General features: G+C 40.8%; 3 protein-coding genes across 4 annotated transcripts; 1 reads left to right on the top strand and 2 right to left on the bottom strand.

Annotated features, from left to right (window-relative positions):
- Positions 1-368: 368 nt before the first annotated feature.
- syt1b (synaptotagmin Ib) lies at positions 369-6,257 on the bottom strand. The gene is made up of 9 exons (XM_032523432.1): positions 5,941-6,257; positions 4,652-4,832; positions 3,095-3,270; positions 2,585-2,698; positions 2,279-2,446; positions 2,003-2,170; positions 1,500-1,617; positions 948-1,081; positions 369-844 (listed from the first exon to the last, which is right to left on the bottom strand). Exons 2-9 carry the CDS (start codon positions 4,797-4,799, stop codon positions 638-640), a joined length of 1,233 nt encoding a protein of 410 aa, XP_032379323.1. The 5' UTR covers positions 4,800-4,832; positions 5,941-6,257; the 3' UTR covers positions 369-637.
- A 2,071-nt stretch (positions 6,258-8,328) lies between these two features.
- Positions 8,329-12,226, top strand: bbs10 (Bardet-Biedl syndrome 10). The gene is made up of 4 exons (XM_032523429.1): positions 8,329-8,453; positions 9,551-9,749; positions 9,838-10,818; positions 10,967-12,226. The coding sequence occupies exons 2-4, from the start codon at positions 9,568-9,570 to the stop codon at positions 11,781-11,783; spliced, it is 1,980 nt and encodes a 659-aa protein (XP_032379320.1). The 5' UTR covers positions 8,329-8,453; positions 9,551-9,567; the 3' UTR covers positions 11,784-12,226.
- Positions 12,227-12,734: 508 nt separating this feature from the next.
- Positions 12,735-19,421, bottom strand: cd9a (CD9 molecule a). 2 transcript variants are annotated; one of them, XM_032523430.1, is made up of 8 exons: positions 19,179-19,421; positions 16,178-16,280; positions 15,948-16,045; positions 15,435-15,509; positions 15,174-15,275; positions 14,463-14,552; positions 14,040-14,123; positions 12,735-13,927 (listed from the first exon to the last, which is right to left on the bottom strand). In XM_032523430.1, exons 1-8 carry the CDS (start codon positions 19,245-19,247, stop codon positions 13,862-13,864), a joined length of 687 nt encoding a protein of 228 aa, XP_032379321.1. In that variant the 5' UTR covers positions 19,248-19,421; the 3' UTR covers positions 12,735-13,861. The 2 variants fall into 2 exon arrangements, with proteins under 2 accessions (XP_032379321.1, XP_032379322.1); XM_032523431.1 differs by lacking the exon at positions 19,179-19,421 and adding an exon at positions 17,539-17,702.
- Positions 19,422-19,988: the final 567 nt, after the last annotated feature.

Genomic DNA, 19,988 nt, shown 5'->3' with positions numbered 1-19,988 from the left:
ATGTCAAATTGGTCATCATTACTGACTTTATAAAGTGTCAGGTTTAGTTCAAAGTTCAAAACGTAAAAAACGTTAGCTGATGTTGTTCAGTAGCTAGCTCAGAGATTATCAGATAATGAAATTACTGATTTAGCAGGGGATGTTAACCCTTTTGCAAGGCACGGTAACTGATGGGTGATAGGATGGGTGACACTTTACTGCTTATTTCCTATTTGATTAAATACACTTAAAAAGCAGTCATAATAGCAGTCATATGAGGATGTCATTTCATTAGTCTTTTGATTGTCTCCCTCTGCAGGTTAATCATGTTCATATCAGGTGTAGTGTACAGTTTTTGAACAGTGCAGAAGAGAGGGAACACTCAAAGGTTTGAAAAATCCCCTGGTTTAATAGCACTGTACATAGTGATACATTGCTTAAAACTCTTTGTAGCAGTTTAGGTAGAAGCAGGAGGGAATTACTGAAGCAAAAAGATTTAAAGTCCAAGAGTAACTTGGATAGGGTAAAGGGTAAAACAGGGTGTTATTGGGTAGATCTACATAGTTAAGATGTATTTAGGGGAGAGGTAAGAACATATTTTGGAAGAACAGTAGTTGAGGTAAATGCTGCAAGGTCATAGCCCACTGAGGTCACAGTTTCATTTCTTGTTTGAAAGTAGCGCGTTGATTTCTTCCTGTGGTTTGAGGCTATGCCACTGGGCTATTGGTCTCCGGGGGTTTGCCAGCATGTCTTCCCAATGGCGTTGCTCAGTCCCAGTGCTGTTACCGCCCAGCAGCACCTTCCCGATGGCATCATTCTTCCCAATCTTATCATAGTCCAACACAGTCACTGCTATCTGCACCTTCTATAAATTAAAATACACACACATGCAAGTTAATTAATTTCTAATTGTGTGTGTGTGTGTGTGTGTGTGTGTGTGTGTGTTGTGTATGGACAAATATATGTACCTCTAGCTGTTCACATGCCACTTCAAAGCTGAAAGACTCGTTGTAGTAAGGGTTTAAAGTGTTCTTCTTTATCGTTGTTTTCTTTTTCTTGAGTCTTTTCCCATTCTGCATTAAGTGGATCTTTACATAAGGGTCTGACAGAGAGAACAGAAGTTTAATGTCCGAGTAACAGACCAACGACTCTGGCACAAAGGCGCTGATGCAGTAACTCCATCAGTGAAACACAACATCTACTGCAGTAGCTCCTGACAGTTTCCCTGAATTAAAAAAAAAAAAATCTTGAAAGTGGACACACCACTAAAAATAGTTGTTATAACATATTTGTGTCTAACAGAGCTAACAAATCGAGGCCATTTAGGGTGCGCTTGTCATATTATAAAAAGTGCTGAGACATAATTGTATTTCTCAATACTTAAAGAAATTGTTTAAAATGATTAAAAAAAAACTTTATTAGGGCACTGAAGTTGTCTATACTGAAAGCCCCAAGCTCATTAGTAACATGGAGCTCTAACTTAAATCTGTGAATCCAGTTTGTTTTGCTGCTTGACTCGCCTGATAATCCACCCACATCCATTTTCTTCAGGTTTTTGGCCTCCAAAACCACCACCGTCAGCTTCCCTGCAGTTGGCACATACCTCAAAGACAAACATATGTCTCCAAGCCGCTCACTCTAATGCAGAGAAAAAGAAGTGAGCATGTTGTTGAGGAATTGTCTAAAAACTTAAGTATGGCTTCACAATTATAACAAAAAAACACTGAAGCTGAAATATCACATCACAACAGACTGCAGTCTTCTTCAGAGACAGAGGTGACTATTCTGTGCAGTACTCCCGGCTTTGAAATATGGCGTGAATACGGTGTGAATACCAAAAGGAGAAAGTATCTGATTTTAGTCAAGCCAAAGAAACGTCAAGCATCAGTAACCTTTTTTACCTAAACACACGGAAACACATCATTGAATAAAAGAAAACTAATTTGACAAATTATCCTTTTTGACTTTGAGCATCCCTTTTTTCAAGTTCAACTCCTCTCCTCCTCTCACGGTGTGCTCCCACCTCCTCCTTCTCTGCCTTCTGCAGATCGCTCCACTCCTGCAGAGACTGGCTGAAGTCCATACGGCTCATCGGTATCTTCACAGCTCCGATGGCATCGTGTTTTGAGAAACGGTCAAAGTCGTACACAGTCATCACCAGTGTCTTCCCACCCAGCTCAGTGTACGGTACCTACACAACACACGTCAAAGACTATCATTTGAAACATATCATGCACTATGTGCTGATGGTGTACTTACTCAGGATAAATTATTGATTTATCTAGGCTGTTCAATTTACCTTAAATGTGAACGTCTCATTAAAGTTGGGTTCAAGGGTCTTCCTATGAACTTTGGTTTCAAACTTTTTCTTTTTGTCCGGTAGCAGATAGAGTTTAACATAAGGGTCAGAACTACCACCCACATCCATTGCAGGGAGTTCAGCAGCCTGCAAGATGCCGACTATCAGCTAGAATGTGATAGCAAAGGAAAGTAATAACAATAAATAAGGGTTCTGGTTAATTCACAGAACAAGGAGAAGTATTCAATATGTGACATTTTACAGTTGGTGGGCAAAAATATGCCATAGGGAATAGCAGCATCTCACCGTATTATCCGTGAAGTTGTAGTCTAATGTGTAATGTAGCCTGCCCAGCTTCTCCTCCTCTTTGGGATCATCATCTGACAGCTCTGTTTCTTTATTACGTTCCTCTTTCAGTGGCTGCTCACACACAGATCACATGAAGGTAAAAATATAGCTTTACAAGTGATCAAATGATATTTGTGCTGTGTTACAGTGTATTGGATAGCGTTACACAGACAGAAACAATTCAACAAAGATAATGTTACCATCTAAAGTTGCTTTACTGTTTGAATGTGACCTGCATCCTTAAAGACGAAACATTTCATCTTAGACCTCAGCCTTTACTACAATATGAGCAACGTGCAAAACATCCATTAGTCCAAACTCACACTGACAGTTTTACTGGTCCTGACCCAGCGTCAGGACTGTGATACATGGCAAGGACAATGTGTGTGTGTGTGTGTGTGTGTGTGTGTGTGTGTGTGTGTGTGTGTGTTCTGTGTGTGTGTGTGTGTGTGTGTGTGTGTGTCCTACCCTGCTGTAACCTCCATCCATTTCAGTGTCAAAGCCTCCGTTGCTCTTCTCTTTTTCTTTTTTCTTGTCCTTTTCTTTGTCCTTCTTTTTCATGCACTTCTTCCACACACACACAGCACACGACAGCACCACGCACAAACCCACGATGCAAAGGGCAGCAACAGCCCATGATGGCACTGCCAATCCACAGGCACACACGGACACACACACGGACACACAGTGTGAAAACACATTATAATCAAAGATATAGGGGGTGATCGGGTGCTGGACATTTTTAGGCCATATTTTGTGGTGGCGATATACAGTATAAAAATATGTGGTAAGGTGTCATTATTTGTCCATCTCTTGTTCTGAAGCATCATTGAAGCAATATATGACTATGATATCAAGTGACATATTCAATATACTAGAGCATTTAAAGCCATAATTTGTAGCGAGAATTACTGTTTGTTGTCACCTCCTCCTCAACAGCCAGAAAGAGAGAGAGCCCAGCAGGGGTTGAGCGAGGTAGAGAGTAAAGTGAAGAGAAGGGGGGCCGAGCAAAGTAGTAATCATAGGGATAAAACGCTCTTTTCTTATTTCTTGCATCAGTTGTGTTCCAAAGTACAAATAAGCACACACCTCATTCTGTCTGTGTGTGTGCGTGTGCACCAGTCAGACTTGTATGTTGGTATTAGACGCGAGGGGCAATGGGCTTGTTGGGAATGAGACCAGGTTACACAACGTAACAACGGTTGTTGGCTAGGGGTTATACACCCACTTTGGGCCAAAAGGCTCTCTGCTGGCACCTTAAAAACACAAAAAAATAAAAAGTAAAGCACACTTACTGTATAGTGGATCATAAGTGATGATTGTGAGGGACTGCTTTAGTATTAGTCTATACATTATTTATGTTTTAAATCCAAAAATCCATTACCTATTATACCTTTGACTTGCAGTTTAGATTTTTCAATTTATATTCACACAGCTTTACAGTAAAACAGTATACAATAACAACTTTGGCATGTCTAAACTAATGCATAACTCCCATAAACACAGGTAATGCACTTCAAGCAGGGAGACAACTGTCCTGTATGCGTATTAGTATATAAGTAACCTACCTAATGTATATATATATGTCCAATTTGAGTAATGCTTCTCTGGTGATTTCATATGCAGTGTGACCCTTCCTCTTTCAGTCACACATTCCTGAAAACAAAGACACTGCCTGCACCTTATACTTCCTGAGAATAATTTGCCAACCAATTATTTTAGCTGTCTGAGGCCAGTCCTCCAATGATAACAGGAAAACAGATCATTATATTCTACAAACAAGACCAAGCTACTGCACTTATTGTCCCAAATTGCAATAATATATTACACTTTGGTGTTCATGTGCTTTACCAAAAACCTCCATGATTATAAACTTAACTTTGATGCTTGGATGTTATATCTTTCAAGAAGCAATTTCTAATGGCTGCAGCATAATAGTATAAAAGCTGATTGTATACATTTTTGGAAAACCAGACCTGCCTAAAGGTCCTCTGGGATGGAGAATGAGTTAGGTGTCTAACTCACTGTGGATGCTGTGCAGTTCACTCATGAACTTGTTGGGACTGTGGCCTCCAGATTTGTTTTGGCCTGGGGTGGTTGTTGCCTTTGGCAAGTGCGTTGGGGCAGCGGGGGTGCCCAGTGCAGCCGGGGCAGCTCGGCGGTTCCCAGTCATTATTTGAGGAGTGACAACAGACCCAGAATTGAACTGGCAGAGAAACAGAGATTCAAAAAAATATCATCTCAGCCCTTAAATAACAACACTCCAGCAAAACAGAAATAGGAACCAATCTAATTTGAGGAATCATCCAGACAGATCACATAAACACACACAGAGTTTCCATAAATGCTACTGATCAGATGTATTTGTAGCAATAATCTGCGTATAGACGCTGCATGACCATTAGTGTCAAATAACTTCTCCTGTTTCTGCTGGCCTGGCACTAACACTCGAACACAGGATATGCAAGCAGCTGTGTCTGCAAAAACCTGCTGACATGAGGGGAGAGGGGCATAGGAGAGGAAAGGGACAATTAAAGTTGAAGCGTCACACGTGGACCACTGCTGTTCGACAGTGAGCTGCCCGGAGTGTGAATCATGGGCCAAGGTCATGCTCAGTAGATGAGAGAAAAGTCCCACTACTGAGACTACTGAGAAAAATGTTTTGATGTTATTTTTTATTCTGCAGAAAGCACAGGTGTTGAGTATCTGGGTTTGAGTCAGCAGATGTGATCTCACACCCAAGCAGACACTGAGCTCTGTTTATGTCTGTTTTGTTTGAAAAGACAGGCACACAAAATGTTTAAATCGCGTCTTTCTCCCATGTTTGCTGCAGAGTGATAATAAATGACTCCGTATACGCATCATATGGTCCCCCAACTTCAGCTGTTAATGCAGCTAAAACTCTTTCTACAACTGATCTTAAAAGGTTGCAAATTAATGACAGTATTTAATATATAATGTCACTGCAACATTTCAGCTCTATACCTTAAAAACAATCTTTAGAGAGCCTTGTTTTTAGCTTGACATCGAACGTTTTCTCAACCCTCAGAAACAGCAAATATTTCAGTAAAAAGCGGAAAAAAATCACTGAAATTAGAGTTACAAACTAATTGATCATCCATGATAATTTCGTTGTACCCCTGCCTGTATCCGATAAACCACAGAATGACCGTCACAGACCGGGTTAATATTATTTCCTTGCGTTCATAGGTTTACACCGTTACTTTTCACACAGCACAGTCGAGAGAGAAATAAATCAAAGTACTTTTGATTGACGAAACAAAGAAGGAAAGCAAAAGGACCCAGAGACATACCTGTACTCAGTCGTCCCCCCAGCAATGTCTAGAATCACAGGTACTCCTTTTCCTTACAGAGGTGGAGGAGGAGGAGAAACGATGACAGGACCAGAGAGGGCACGAGAGGCGGAGGAATATGGTGAGGTAGTGAAGAGTTTTTGTACCACTAGTTCTTAGACATCGAGAAGAAGCGTGCATATGTGTGAAAGATGGAGCAACAGAGAGGGAGGGGAGAACAGGTTGGGGTTGGTGGAAATAGCAGCTCGGTTATCTTGTGTTGCTTCCTTCTGTGTGTGTTTGTGTGTGCTCCTTGTGAATGTGTTCTTTTCTGTCCATTCAGGTCTCATAGGAGCATGGGTTGGGTGCTTATCCCCCCCCCGGTGACCTCTGTCCCATCCCTACAGGTCACCCTCACCGGGCCACTGATGCATATTCATCAGTGTAGTGACATGGCTTTTTAAAAGGCTCGTTAGCATAGTGAGAGTTCAGCAATGGAGGACATTTACATTCAGAGTGGACAGCTCTGTTGGTGTGTGTGCATCTGTACATCTGGCAGTAGCTGCAGAACTGTCTCATATTGTCTAAGTATAGATGATGTTGCCTGATTTAGAAACTTAGGATGTGGTTTCTGCAGCAACACAGCGATCAAGTTCCGGCCCACCCTGTTCACCTTGAGGTACCAGAGATGCACAGAGATACTGTTTAGAAGGAGGGAATAGACAGAGGGAAAGAGAGGGGTTGGGGGATGGGCTAGGGAGTGGAAGCTTGACATATTCTGTGTCTATGACATGTAAAAATATACATTATACATATGTATTTTTATGCTTATGACAAACATTTGAGATCAATTATGATCTTAACTTATTTTAGGGTGCTATTTTATTATTTGTATGGCACAGTCTGGAGGCCAGCTGACTCAAGCCCATGTTGGAATCTTTAGCTGACATGAAAGAAATCCCTCTTTTGTGTATAGAAAATTCAACTTTGTTTATTTTTTGAGAAAGTCCCATTGAGATAAAGATCTCTTTTACAGAGGAGACCCGGGAACAAATTCCTGTACATATAAAAATCATCACAACAATCAGTCAGACAAAGCAGTCATCACATCTAGAGACACTATTTTCAACAGTTACAAATATATAAATAAAAATCTGGTGTTGTGGTTATTAGCTCAACTAAGGATGCTAAATATCTATGAAATTAAATTAAAGAATGTATTGAATATAAAGTAATTTATTAAAAATAAACTGATTTCAATTTGCATTAAAACATAGCACATTGCTGCATACTACATGTGATAGTGACAGAGGATGTAAATAGTGGAATGTAAAGCTGCTTTGAAGACATTTGGACTTGTCATTGTAGGAAATACACTGGTGTTAATAATAATATAAATGATGGCTTTGTTCTTAGAGTTTCCCAGCAAGCCATAACAATGTGACAGTTTTCCAGCCAGTCCAGCCAGTTTTAGCCTTTTACTGTGACATGTGTTGGAGCTAAATCCTGCTCCATCTCAGGGTTCATTCAATTAGTATCAAAATCTCAGATGTGGATGTGTGAATCCATTTTATTACATAGGATATCCTAGAGACAAAAACAGAGTCAACCTAACAAGGCTCTCCCCCAAATTTGTCTGACTCTCTGCTCCTGGACCCCCTGGTCTTATTCACAAAGGGTGGGGTCTCTTAGCCACAGTGGTGTGTGTGTGTGCCTATTCATTATCTTTCAATTGGAATGTGACTCGAAGTTTATGACCCTCAGTTCAGGACTGGCAAAGCAAAAGATCAGTGGGCCATAAAGAGAGACTGGAACCAGAGACAGGATGTGTCTCTCTAACAATCAATTCAATCAATTCATCAATTCAACTTCTGACACATTTGTAGAGCTGGATTATAACAAAATGTAGCAGAACATCTTATTATAAAACAGAAGTATTGCAAAACATCTTAATGTAACAAACAACAAACAACAAACTATATACTTATGACAACAAACTTAATGCATGACCAACATGTCTTCATTTATGCTGAAATAATGCTTTTACCTTTTGACTTGAATGTATAATGCAAATCACACACAATGTTTAAGCACACATAACATTTTAAATTCCAACACATGTCAAAGGCATATGTGCTGCAAATATGCTTTCGTAATTGTCTACACCTAGAACCACTATTATCAACTCTGTAAAGTTATATTATCAGATCATGAAAGGATGTCTACAGATGAATGTTAACATCCAAACTAGCATTTAAATTAACTCCCATGTGTAGTGAGCATTTGTTCTTTATAGGTTTTGTAATACTTTCGCACATGCACGTAAAAAGTGAAAATCCCTGCACAGGTACATTATACAGTGTAAATCGTTGAATAACAGTGATATTGGTTGAAGGGATAGAAAACAACTCATACTTCAACTCGCTAGGTGGCAATAGTCGTTTCTGATCTAAATAGCATCTACTCAACAAACCACAGAAGAAGCCTCGTCTCTAGGATACAGAGAAAGCGTACCCGTTGGACTGTGGCGTTAGGTGAGTTATCTCGGATCAAAGCATTAACGTTATTTTCTTGGCAAGGAATTGGTTGTTTTTGTTTTTCTAGCAGCTAGGAAGTTGTGCTTTTGAGTCATTCATAGGCTTTATAATAAAATAAGCTCAGCCGCTGACGAGTTTATCACATTGACTTCGCTAGCTAGCAAGCTAGCATATGCTAACGTCAACGATAGAGAAGTTACCTTAGCGCAAGTTATCGTTATCATTAACGTTAATCAGAAAAGAGTTCGCCGAGTGTATCAACGCCTACCAAGTAAACCAGTACGTCTATAACAAACGCTGTGTATTCACGTTTGTGAAAACGTAGCTAAGACACAGTGGGCCCTTTAACATTGGAGCAGCTCTCTGGTTGTAGAGTTGTATTCATGGTTGGTGGACATTGTGGTAACGTTACATTGCAGAAGCCACAGAGTCCAAATGTTTTTGGGTCTTGTGTAGTAGCGTTAACGCAGTATGGTTACAGGCAATCTCCCGGTTAATAAAAACCTCCAGGTGGTTAAATGTATACTTTACTGTGCAACAGCTAAGTATGCCCCAATTTGTAGATCTTAAGGTAACAAAAAGTCTAATCCATTTATCTTCATTCAGAAGATACTCGGACGATTTACATTGCACGCTTGCAAGTTTATTCAAACTATACTGCATAATATATTACAGTATGATAAATCACTGTTTAGGTTGTATACAGTGGATACATATTGTGAACACAGATAATAGAAATTATTAAGCAATTATTTATTATGGGTAAGGCATACTTTTGTGAACTGCATTTTAAAGTGAGACTATCTTAATTTATACACAAAGCCCCGTAATTGACATCTGCCATGTGTCAAATAAAGTACAGCTCTGCTGCATACATATATTTATTTCCTTCTGTTGCTTTTCATGGCTGGCCAAAAACGTGTAGCTAAACACTGCCTGTGATGCTAAATCCAAAGAAAAGATCTTTTAAAACGATAAATCCTGTGTCCGTTACCTGTTTCTGAAACATACATTTATTTAATGCAAGTGATACTTGCAATTGCAAGCAACCCCTTGCATATTCTCTTTCAAACCTCAGCCTGTGTGCCTTTCAGAGCGTGGGGATGCTGCCATGGAGCATCTTCACCTGGAACATGTTCTGCAGACTGTGTGTGTGTTGGAATCCGTTGTCCTCCGCTGTTTTGGCCCTGAAGGAGGACAGGTGTTGTTCACCCGAGACACAGGACAGGCGATGTTGAGCCGTAGTGGGACTCACATTCTCACTGCGCTACGTCTGGAGCATCCACTGGCCAGGTAACACACACTACTCTTTCACTATGATAGTGTTTGTCTGGTGACATTTTCTCTTTTTTGATGTATTTGTGTTTTTATTTTATTTTAGGATGGTGGTGGAGTGTGTCTTGAAACACAGCACTGTAACAGGCGATGGATCCAAGACTTTTATCCTACTGCTGGCGTCATTACTACGGATGATTCATAAAACAGCCTGCAAGGAGCCTAATGTGTCTTACGCCTATAACTCCAGGGATACAGCAGAGGCTTCTACTGCCAGGCACTTGGCTGACAAAATGCTGGCATTGGCATTGGAGGAGTTGGATGATATCATTGCCATGGGAGTGGTCCCGTATGGATGCTGTCTTTCATGGGAGGATTTCACCTCAAAAACAAAATTACCAGCAGGCACAATCAATCACTCTGTCCAAAAGCTGCTGGAAACATTCTTTCATTCACGTCTGGGTCACACTCACTGTGACTTTATTAGCAACCTCACCTGTGAAATGCTCACTCACTGGAAGTTCAAAAGTGACCTACCGTCGTCACTACTTCAGTTTGTAAATGACAACTTTGCTGCCTTGCATACACCTGTATCAGGCTTCCCTGTTAGTTGTTCACGTTTGATTGAAGGGCAGGTCATTCACAGGGACTTTGCTACGCCCTGCCCTCAGACTAAAAACCAGCCAGTTAAAGCTGTAGTTTTCACTGGGTGCCTGCAGCCAAAATTGCTCAGTGCAGGAGAGGTGCTGGTGCTGGAATGTGGAGAGCAAGGGAGGGAGGAGAATTCAAGGAAGGAGAGTAGTGTTGTGCAGTTTACTGCCTGGTCAGAAAGATCACTAGGGTGTGTCATTGCAAAGCTGCAGAGTTTGGGTGTCTCTGTGCTCCTGTCTGCAGTGAAACAGTCTGCTGCTGTCCTGGCTTTAGCTGCACAGGCAGAGATGTGCATTGTGGAATGTGTCAGTGTAGATGAGCTGTCTCTCTTTGCCCAGTTAAGTGCGGCCACACCTGTCTCAGACTGCTGGAAGATTGAACCAGAGCACGTTGCTACACTGACCTTTTGCAGACCAATACTGCTGGGAGCCCATAGGTAAAAGGTCTTTCTTTCTTTCTCATATACTGCACATATGCAAAGTAACACACATAAATACAAATAATTATGATTATTGGATTACAGATACGTGTATAAGGATTTTCTTAATCTGGTTTGATTCATGAAATCTTTTTCTCTTCTGCAGGTATGTCCATGTGGCTTTCCATGATTCAGAGGAAAGGGTCACAGTCAAACCCTGTAGTCTGGTCATTTGTGGCCCAGGGGAAGGGCAAACTGACCAGTATGCATGTGCATTTCAAGATGCAATCCACATGCTACTTTCAACTTGGGAGCCTATTGGTATAACTGCCACTACAGCATCAAAGAAGACCTTGCAGCCAAACAAAAGAACATGTTTACATGTGGACAATCGCATCATCAAGGCATCTCCCTTCCAGCCGTGTGTGTTGGAGCCAGGCTGTGTTATACCTGCAGGTGGGACATTTGAATTTCTCTTAAACCATGCCCTCCTACAACATGGCAGCAGTTGCTCAATTTCTGATAACACAATTATGGGTGTCCCTGCGGTTTCCCAGCTCTTGGCAAATGCTCTACTAAGCGTGCCCCGACATATTTACTCCTACAGTCTGCAACGTTTCCTGCTGACTCAAACCAGGCTCCTGAGTTTTATTCGAAATCATTCCTACCCTTTTGGCCACATAAACAAACAAGGACACAACACAGTCCTCATACAGGGTCGGGGTAAAAGTGAAAGTCCTCTAGAGGAGAGTAAAGTAATAAATCATTGTTGTGGAGAAACTGACATATCACAAGTTTTTATGTCGGACTCGGGCCTTGAATCTATCTCCTGTAAATACCAGCTGCTTGTGGCTGTGCTGCAGTGTGTCTCAAGTCTTCTCCATGTGGACACCGTGCTGCACACGCACACAGCCATACACACTTCGTCACGCAGACTTGCAAACATTTCCTGGGAGGGCACAGAGGACGAGGCTGAAGACTGAGCTTTTATTGTGCCCCAAGGTGAAAGCCGTAAACATTCTTTCTCAGTACTTACTCGGGTATCATTCAATAGTTGGAGGAAATCATTTTCACTTTAATGCAGATTGCATGTATGGCCACAGTATTTTTTCTATTTGCCTCAACACAATATATTTGTGATGCATATATTTGTAATGAAAGCTTATGGTTCCACTGAGATATTAAATTACATTTTATGTCAGTGCTTTTGTGTTGTGCAGTTAATAGGCCAATCAAATGCTACGGTGGTCCTAAACTGTCTTGAATTAAGGCTAAGTTTGGCAATAACATTAAAAAGAAAACATCAAACAACTTAGTGTTATTCTCTGTATTGGACAGAATGTACAGTTAACAAATCATTTAGTCTGTATCAACTGTTTTAATGTGAAGTAGTGTGAGTGAGTAAATATTGACATTGGCCTCTTTCCTCTTTGAGTTCTCATCACGGTTTCTATTTTCCTATTTCTCTTCCTTATCTCAACTTTTCTTCCTTCTTCCCTTGGCCAGTGCGCATTCTGTTATATAAAAGGCATACACACAGTACAACATGAAGACACCGTCTTGCATATATACACACTCCTTTTTATAATCAGCGTTATCTCAATAGTGGGGGTGGGGTGTTTGAGAGGGCTACACCCGGCTGTCAACAACCAAATCAAAGTGTACTTCCTTTTGCTATAATCAGAGGAACACTGATCACCTCTTTTTGGTGAAATAGTGAGTCATTAGAAATAGCTTGACTGACTCACTGACGTGCATAATTGTGCAGCATTTACTTTAATCAGTGTGCGCCCCTAGTTTTGATCATACATTTTCCGTAAATGTATCGTGATGGCATGACTCATGGTCGCAAATATCAAAGAGGGAAGAGCTGGGGGGAGAATTCAGAATGTTTTTTTCCACTGCACACATGGAAAAGAGCCTGGATGTTTTCAGTCTTATCAAGGCGCCTACACCCTTCTAACCCTTACATGCCCCCTATATCCTGCACAGCTAAATCTAACATTCTGAGCCGAGTCAATTTGAAAATGTGTCAATTTAATAGTTTTGCTATCTAGTTAATGAACTTTACTCTATGTCTGAGATTAGGCTTAATAAAAGAATTACAGCTCTTTTGACTTTTACTGTGTGTACGTGAGTGATCGCATGCCATAATGTAAAACCCTCAGACGGAACTCAGTCAGTACATTTTGGTTTAATAGGCTGTCATTAATTTTTGTCTCAGTGAAACAAATAGTGCATATGGTGTAAATCAACCCAATCTATAAAATGAAAACTTTATAAAATACATTATCAAACCACATGTACAACACAACCACCTAAATGTATAAATCTGTTACAAATAAAAATAGAAGACATTTACAAAACGTGCCAAAAATTAAAGGCGATTTTAGAGAGGGACAGTTAGGAGATGGAGAAAGGAAGGAACAAATGAAATGTAACAACGAAGGAACCGAGATGCTACTCTAATACCAAGCTGGAAGAAACTTCAATCACAGCAGTTCACAGCTCGGCATTGCATTGGCTACTAGTCGCCATGGTTTGACTTCGGTGTAGGGAAGAGGACTGTAGAAATTCATTGGCTACTGCTGTATTGTGCTGAAGTGGTGGTGGTTGCCATTTTTATGGCCCTGATTTTATGACTCTTCTTGTCAGTAGGTGACCCCAAGTAATAGCAGTAGAAATGTGATCAGTATACTATAATATATAATAATAATATGATCTTTTGTTTAGATAATTAGCAGTTCACAAACACTAATATCAATCAAATGACCACAAAATTACACATTTCTGTACTACATCGCCACTAAAGCAAAGATGACACATATTCTATAGTTGGGCTTAATAACCACATCGCGTCTATCTAGTCCAGGAAGGTGAGCCTAGTGAGCAGTACAGTTAAAACCGATGTATTATGCAATAATCAGAAATATCTGCACCCAGGCTAGCTTAGATTATCCCTCTTGAACAAGCAGTGTTTCTATTGGCAGTGGAGAGTCAACTGACTCTAGGAATGACATCATGCAACATTAACAAGAATTTGAGGATGTGGTGGTGGGTGTCACACCACCTCCCGAGACTTCCTGATGGCACAGCACAGGAGCATGCTAAAGATCATCCCAAACACCTGTAAGAAAGAGGTAGATGTACTTTTGTTTGTGTAGGCTTTTCTCTGCACTGAGTTCATCAAGGGCAGCAGAAACTGGAATTTGATGAGTTACAGTTAATCACACTCTTACCATAACAACACCGACGGTGATGCCAGCTCCTCCGATGATATGTAGCTTGGAGTCAAACACCTCATCAATGGCATCAGGGCAGCTCTGCAAAACACAAGCAGGATTCCTTTAAACCTTTGCTGAACATAGCTTGTGGTATGGCACACATAACGGACAGCCTTAGAGCATGTAGGCTCCAGTAAGCCATCGTTGCCATGGTAACATTGCAAGGAGGCTGAGAGAATTAGTCTGCAAAGGGAAGACTGATTAACTCATGACACATGTCAGTCCATCATTATGTATGTGACATACAGTAATTGCCCCAGCTCTCACAGAGCTGAAACATGTCTGACAACAGGTTAGATTAGATCTTTCTTTAGCTCTTGACAGAAGTACCTTGCTGTGTTGTCTTTCTATCTATGCACACATTTATGGTAGTTGTACCTTAGTAATGAGTTCCTCGAGTAGCTCTCCCCGGGGACACGTGTCTTTGGCAGTATCTAGTACAGTACCAGTCGGCCCGCAACACTTTAGCTGTAAACATACACAAAGTCAGAGATCAAGGAATGGTAGAAGGAAAAACACGTATCTATCTCTAAGTGTTTTAAAGTGTTTTAAACATTTTGTTTCAATTTTTAGTTCCCAAAATCTTGTTGTCCCAATTAAGTAACTTTTACATAAGAACTGCATGTATAAAATCCCAGAAATAGTTAGGGCACATACCTCTGTCTAAAACAACCTTTTTTACATAACTATTTGTGCACAAATTAAACAAGATACAATGTGTCAATTTAATAGTTTAGCTTTAGAGGTGCAGGTAGTTGACCTTTGGAGTCTAGCTGTGTCCCCCTCCTTCCAGTCTTTATAGGCTAATCACACTAAAAAAAGAAAGTGAATGAGCTTATTTCCTAAAATGTGGAACTTTTCCTTTGAGGTAGTTTGCTACATGCTACTTGTACTGTAGTCATCTAACATTATTAAAAATACTTGATGTGGGCAGTTTTGCTAAGCATTGCTAAGTGACAAAGACAACTTCTCATGGGAATACATTGCATTTGCTTGAAAATACCTTTTTTTGCCAAATTCCTTTTAAGATAAGCTCTAATTCAATCTGAATTGGTAGAAAGCAGCGAAAAGGAAGCATATGTGGCTCACCCCGGTTTGAATCACCCGCAGAGTCTCTTTAAAGCGCTCATCTCCTGTCGTCTTAAAGTTATTGTAGGTCTGCATGTAGAATGTTGTTATGTCATTCACCACCTGCAACACAGCAGCAAGACGGGAGAAAATATTTTACATACATGCATCACTCACAGTTTTTTCCATTGCCGTACCTTTGTGATTTATTTTAGGTTTTGGCTGCTGTATTTCTTTATCTATGAACAGTGCATTGTAACATTCTTTGAACTTGCACGTTACCTTGCTTTGGTTGGAAAATACCCAGATTCCAGCCGCAACCTCAATAGCAAATATGATGAGCAGGAAAAAGAAAAACTGCAAAAAGGAGAGACAAAAATAAACTCAACTGATCGTGTGAAGGTGTGCCTCCATGCATGCATGCATGTGCGCATGTCTTTTGTGTGCATGTGTGAACATGTAAGGTCAGTGTAGCTAAACCCAATTTACATAGGCTCCTCCTCTTGAGAGATTAGTACAAGAAGATTAGAGGAGGGAAGGGGAACAAGCGCAGGGAAGTTGAGAGACTCTTTTCTAGCCTCGATACTGTTCAGTAAACAATGACAAATGTAGTCGATATTTCCCAGTGAGCCCAAGGCTAGTCTCCAATCTACACTTGCTCAAGTGGAATAGGATAATAAGTCCAAGTGCTGGTGAGTGAGATCACTACAAAATTAACTCAGACAGAGAGAAATGAACTGTTAAAGATTCAACGTTTTATATTAGTCAAACGAAGCATATAAAAGTGTTACAAACCAGTCCCAGCATACAGGGTGACTCCTGGATGGCCCCACAACATCCCAGGAAACCCACCACCATCATCAGAGCTCCAGCTCCTATCAGGATATACACACCTACACACAGAATATCCAACACATACAAGCATATTTAAGGATTTGCAGAGCTGACATAATACAAAATTTTACTTAACCTTTGCTTAAATGATAATGGTTAATTTTCCAGCTGAAGGACTGAAAGCATCTTACCTGTGTAAAACACATATGGAGAGTCTGGTCCTTCAAACAGACCTTTGGTCTTTGGGTCTAACCTTAGCCACAGGCCTATAGCAAAGACAGCAGTGCCTGCAAGCTGAAACACCAGAAAACATACATACATTGTCACATACAGTACTGCAATTAGTTATAGCACTAAATACCTTACCTGTCTGGCTGTACAGTAAAATCCTAAATCAGATAAATCTTACTATAGGGTATAAGTGAGAAATTAAATTAAAGCTTAATACTTTTTTGTACATGTGTCATCTTCATGTTTATGCATATTTTCCACTTGTCAACTCATTTAGCTGATTAAGATTTCACCACACCACTTAATATCTATCTTGTTGCTGTCTGAATTTTATAGACATTTTCTCTTCTTTTCTCAGTTGCGTTGGTTGTCATCTTTGAGTTTGCACTGACCATCTGGAAGCCTTCTCCAGGTTTCATCCTTACAGTTTTTTTCTGTTTCAGTTTTCAGTCCAGAAAGAGATTTCCACAGTCCTTATTTCATATCTAACTATTCAACAACACCAGTGTGTCGTCTACACTGGGTTCATGGGGGCTACCCATCAAGTGACAGTGGATAGGTTAATTTTTCGGGCATTTTAGGCCTTTAATTAAGAGGACAGCTGAAGACACCAAAGGGGTGAGAGAGGGGGAATGAAATGCAGCAAAGAGCCACAGGTCGGAATCAAACCCCAGGCCGCTGCCCTTGTACATGAGGCGCGCGCTCAACCAGGTGAGCTAGCAGGGTGCCTTAATAAACTGATGATATATTAACGGTGCCCAATCACTGCGCACTCTTATCAATACTTCCACAAAAATTGTGCCTAACTAGGAAACAAGACCAGTTTTACAATCAGAGAGGTGAGAGAAAAAACAAGGTTATTTATCTTTTTTAATGTTCACGCATTCCCTTCTTCATCAACATATTTATTTAATGTCACAAAGCATGGGAATCCATTAACACATAGGTGGAAATCCCCGGCATGATGCCATATTGTGTCACTACAGTGCTTACAGAGCTTGTCAGCATAGGAAGCTCTGTGCATTTTTTACTTTGAAAGCCTAACTGAAAGATAGCAATCTGTCTTATTCAGATGGTGTGTGTGTATCTGTGTATATACTACTGTGCTTTAGTTTTTCACTGTGTATACTTTGTTTGTATATTTTCTTTTTAAATGTTCCATCGAATGAAGAAAAGGGCAGATTAGAGCAACCACAAAAGTGTAAATGTATATGAAAGTCTCGTTTCTATGTCTCTCACAGACACACACACACACACACACACACACACACACAACTACTACAATATGACACAATAAAAAGGATAAAAAGGAAACACCTACCCAGAAGAAAAAGTTGAATACAAACATGAGATATTTCACACACTTGATTCCCCCAGCGACAGCCATGTTGATTCAGTCTACACAATGCACCGCTTTGAGTATTTAATAACTAACCTCTTCCCAAGAGGAAGTGACACATAATGGTGTCAGTTGAAAAAGGTGGTGCAAAGAGAATGCATTTTCATTACCACGCCTTCGTCCAATCACATGATTATTCAGTTAGGGAGTGGCAAGAGTTACCTGAAAAACTGACCTCCATTGTGTATGCTATTTGAATTCCTGCCAGTGTTCCTTCTTCTTTTTGTCCCATTCTCATGGATGTGCAGTTTGTGTCTGTAACTACTGCATTTGTGCAGGTTGTGTCGGCATAGAGGGTTTTATGAACTGGGTGGTAGCAGCACAGAGGTCTCTGTCGAGGCATGTTGACATAAAATGCTGCCTAGCAGCATATATACTGCTCTGGTGTCTGAACTGTGTAATTACAATCAATGGACTGCTTTCACATATGACCACTTCCCATTTCTGTTCCCTGTAGCTGTTTTACTGAAAGCAAGGTCCATGAACCCTGCTCTTGATGCAGTGACACAAAGCTGCGCATGGGGTGAGATCAGATATCTGTGTCATGTAGTTTATGGCTGCATGAACAGGGTTATGACCAGAGTACTGTATGTGTTGACTCTTAATGACAGACATGTTACAGAGTTACACTGTATAGTCACCTTCCTGCTTGCTTAAATTGATGTTCCGCACTGACACTGTTGATCAACTTAGTGAGATTCTGCATCTTTCAATCTTTTGAATACCCAAAATTGGTTCTGTTGCTTGGATTATTTTGTATCTCTCTCTCTCTGTCTCTCTGTCTCTCTCTCTCTCTCTCACTCTCTCACACACAGACACACACACGCACACATTGGGAAAGCCCTGTAGTTAATGGTTATCCTTGGCTCTATCTATAGCTGCACATAAATATAAACGTTTATAGAAGGTCAAAGCATTCATCTGATACCACATACACGGCAAACAAACGGACACAACAAGACACACCCTGCAGGCTTAGGAGGACACAAATAGCCTATGGGATATCCAGGATTCACTCACACATACACACAGTCTGGCTCACCGACATCCGCAACTTTTCACATCACGTGAGGGAGCAGAAGTCTTAATTATTATATCAGTCACATGCTACACCACAAAAAGCGTCCCCTCCCCCCATTACAATTATTAGAATGCCGTGCGCGCAAACTCCAGAGTGTAGTCTGCTCGTTGGATCTGGGTCACTTGGCCACTGGGGATTATTCTTCCTGCTCGCTTGGTCTCTGCGCGTGCACTCTGTGTTTAGTGGTGGCCAGTGCCACAAAGAATTCTGGGGGTTCCTGGGAATATACAGTGATAAGTAACCGAGGCTGTGAACGCTTGGTATGATTCTGCATCTGGGACGCCGTATAATTTCATTCACTATCCTGCTCACACACGAATGCGCATGCACGCAAAGCTCTCTCTCACTCACTCACTCACTCACTCACACACACACACACACACACACACACACACGTACATATATATATTTATCTATGAAACACAGACAGGATGTATATATTTTTCTATGATAACAACACATTGCCTCGCTTCAAACTCACCCAGAATACCAGGTTGAAGGCAAACATCAGGTATTTGATGCACATCTCTCCTCCCGACAGTGCAGCCATGGCGTTACTTGAGCTTTAGATCTCACTATTTCTGGTATCACCTCAAACCCACGGTGGAATAGAAGACCTTCTAAATAACAGCCAGTATGCAGAATGAGGTTATTTGCAGACGCGCCGGCACTGATACGCGCGCCGTGCTGTGCGCGCCTATAGTGGACCGCCCCCACACAGAACTGCAAAGGCAAAACCTCCTGTAGATTTTCTCTTTATTTCTTACAAATTCTTACTTTATTTAGTTTCCCCTCTGCTTTCTAAAATATCTCTAAATTTAAAAAACAAAATCTAAAGCCTGTTCCTCCTGCAGATAAGGTTTCAAATGACTTTCATTGAATGGTAGCTCTCATCGGGAACCTATCATCTGTGCTCAGCGTGTGTCTTTTTCCTGCATACAACGGTACAACAATGCCCTGAAAAGCAGCCTAAGGTGTTTTTTTTACCGCGAATTCCTGCAGCACCCTGGGATGTGCAATGACGTAATTTTGCCAGTATAAGAAAGGCGCGTTCACGGATTGAATATACTGTACATGAATGAACACGGTGCACGAGCTACTCTCTCCCAGACAGGCAGCACACACAGACATACATACACAAAGTGGCCAACCCTCTTATTATTCAAAACATTCATTTTGACTATTTGATTATTCGAATCTATTTTAGTATGTGTATTGTGTGCATGTTGGTTTTGCTGTCTGAATCAAGCTTTCTATCCATTACTGCTGAAGTGTGGGCTACATCACATTT

This window comes from Etheostoma spectabile, chromosome 8 (genome assembly GCF_008692095.1).
Source record: "Etheostoma spectabile isolate EspeVRDwgs_2016 chromosome 8, UIUC_Espe_1.0, whole genome shotgun sequence".
Lineage (NCBI taxonomy): Eukaryota > Metazoa > Chordata > Actinopteri > Perciformes > Percidae > Etheostoma > Etheostoma spectabile.
This window is presented reverse-complemented; position numbering and strand designations above follow the sequence as displayed.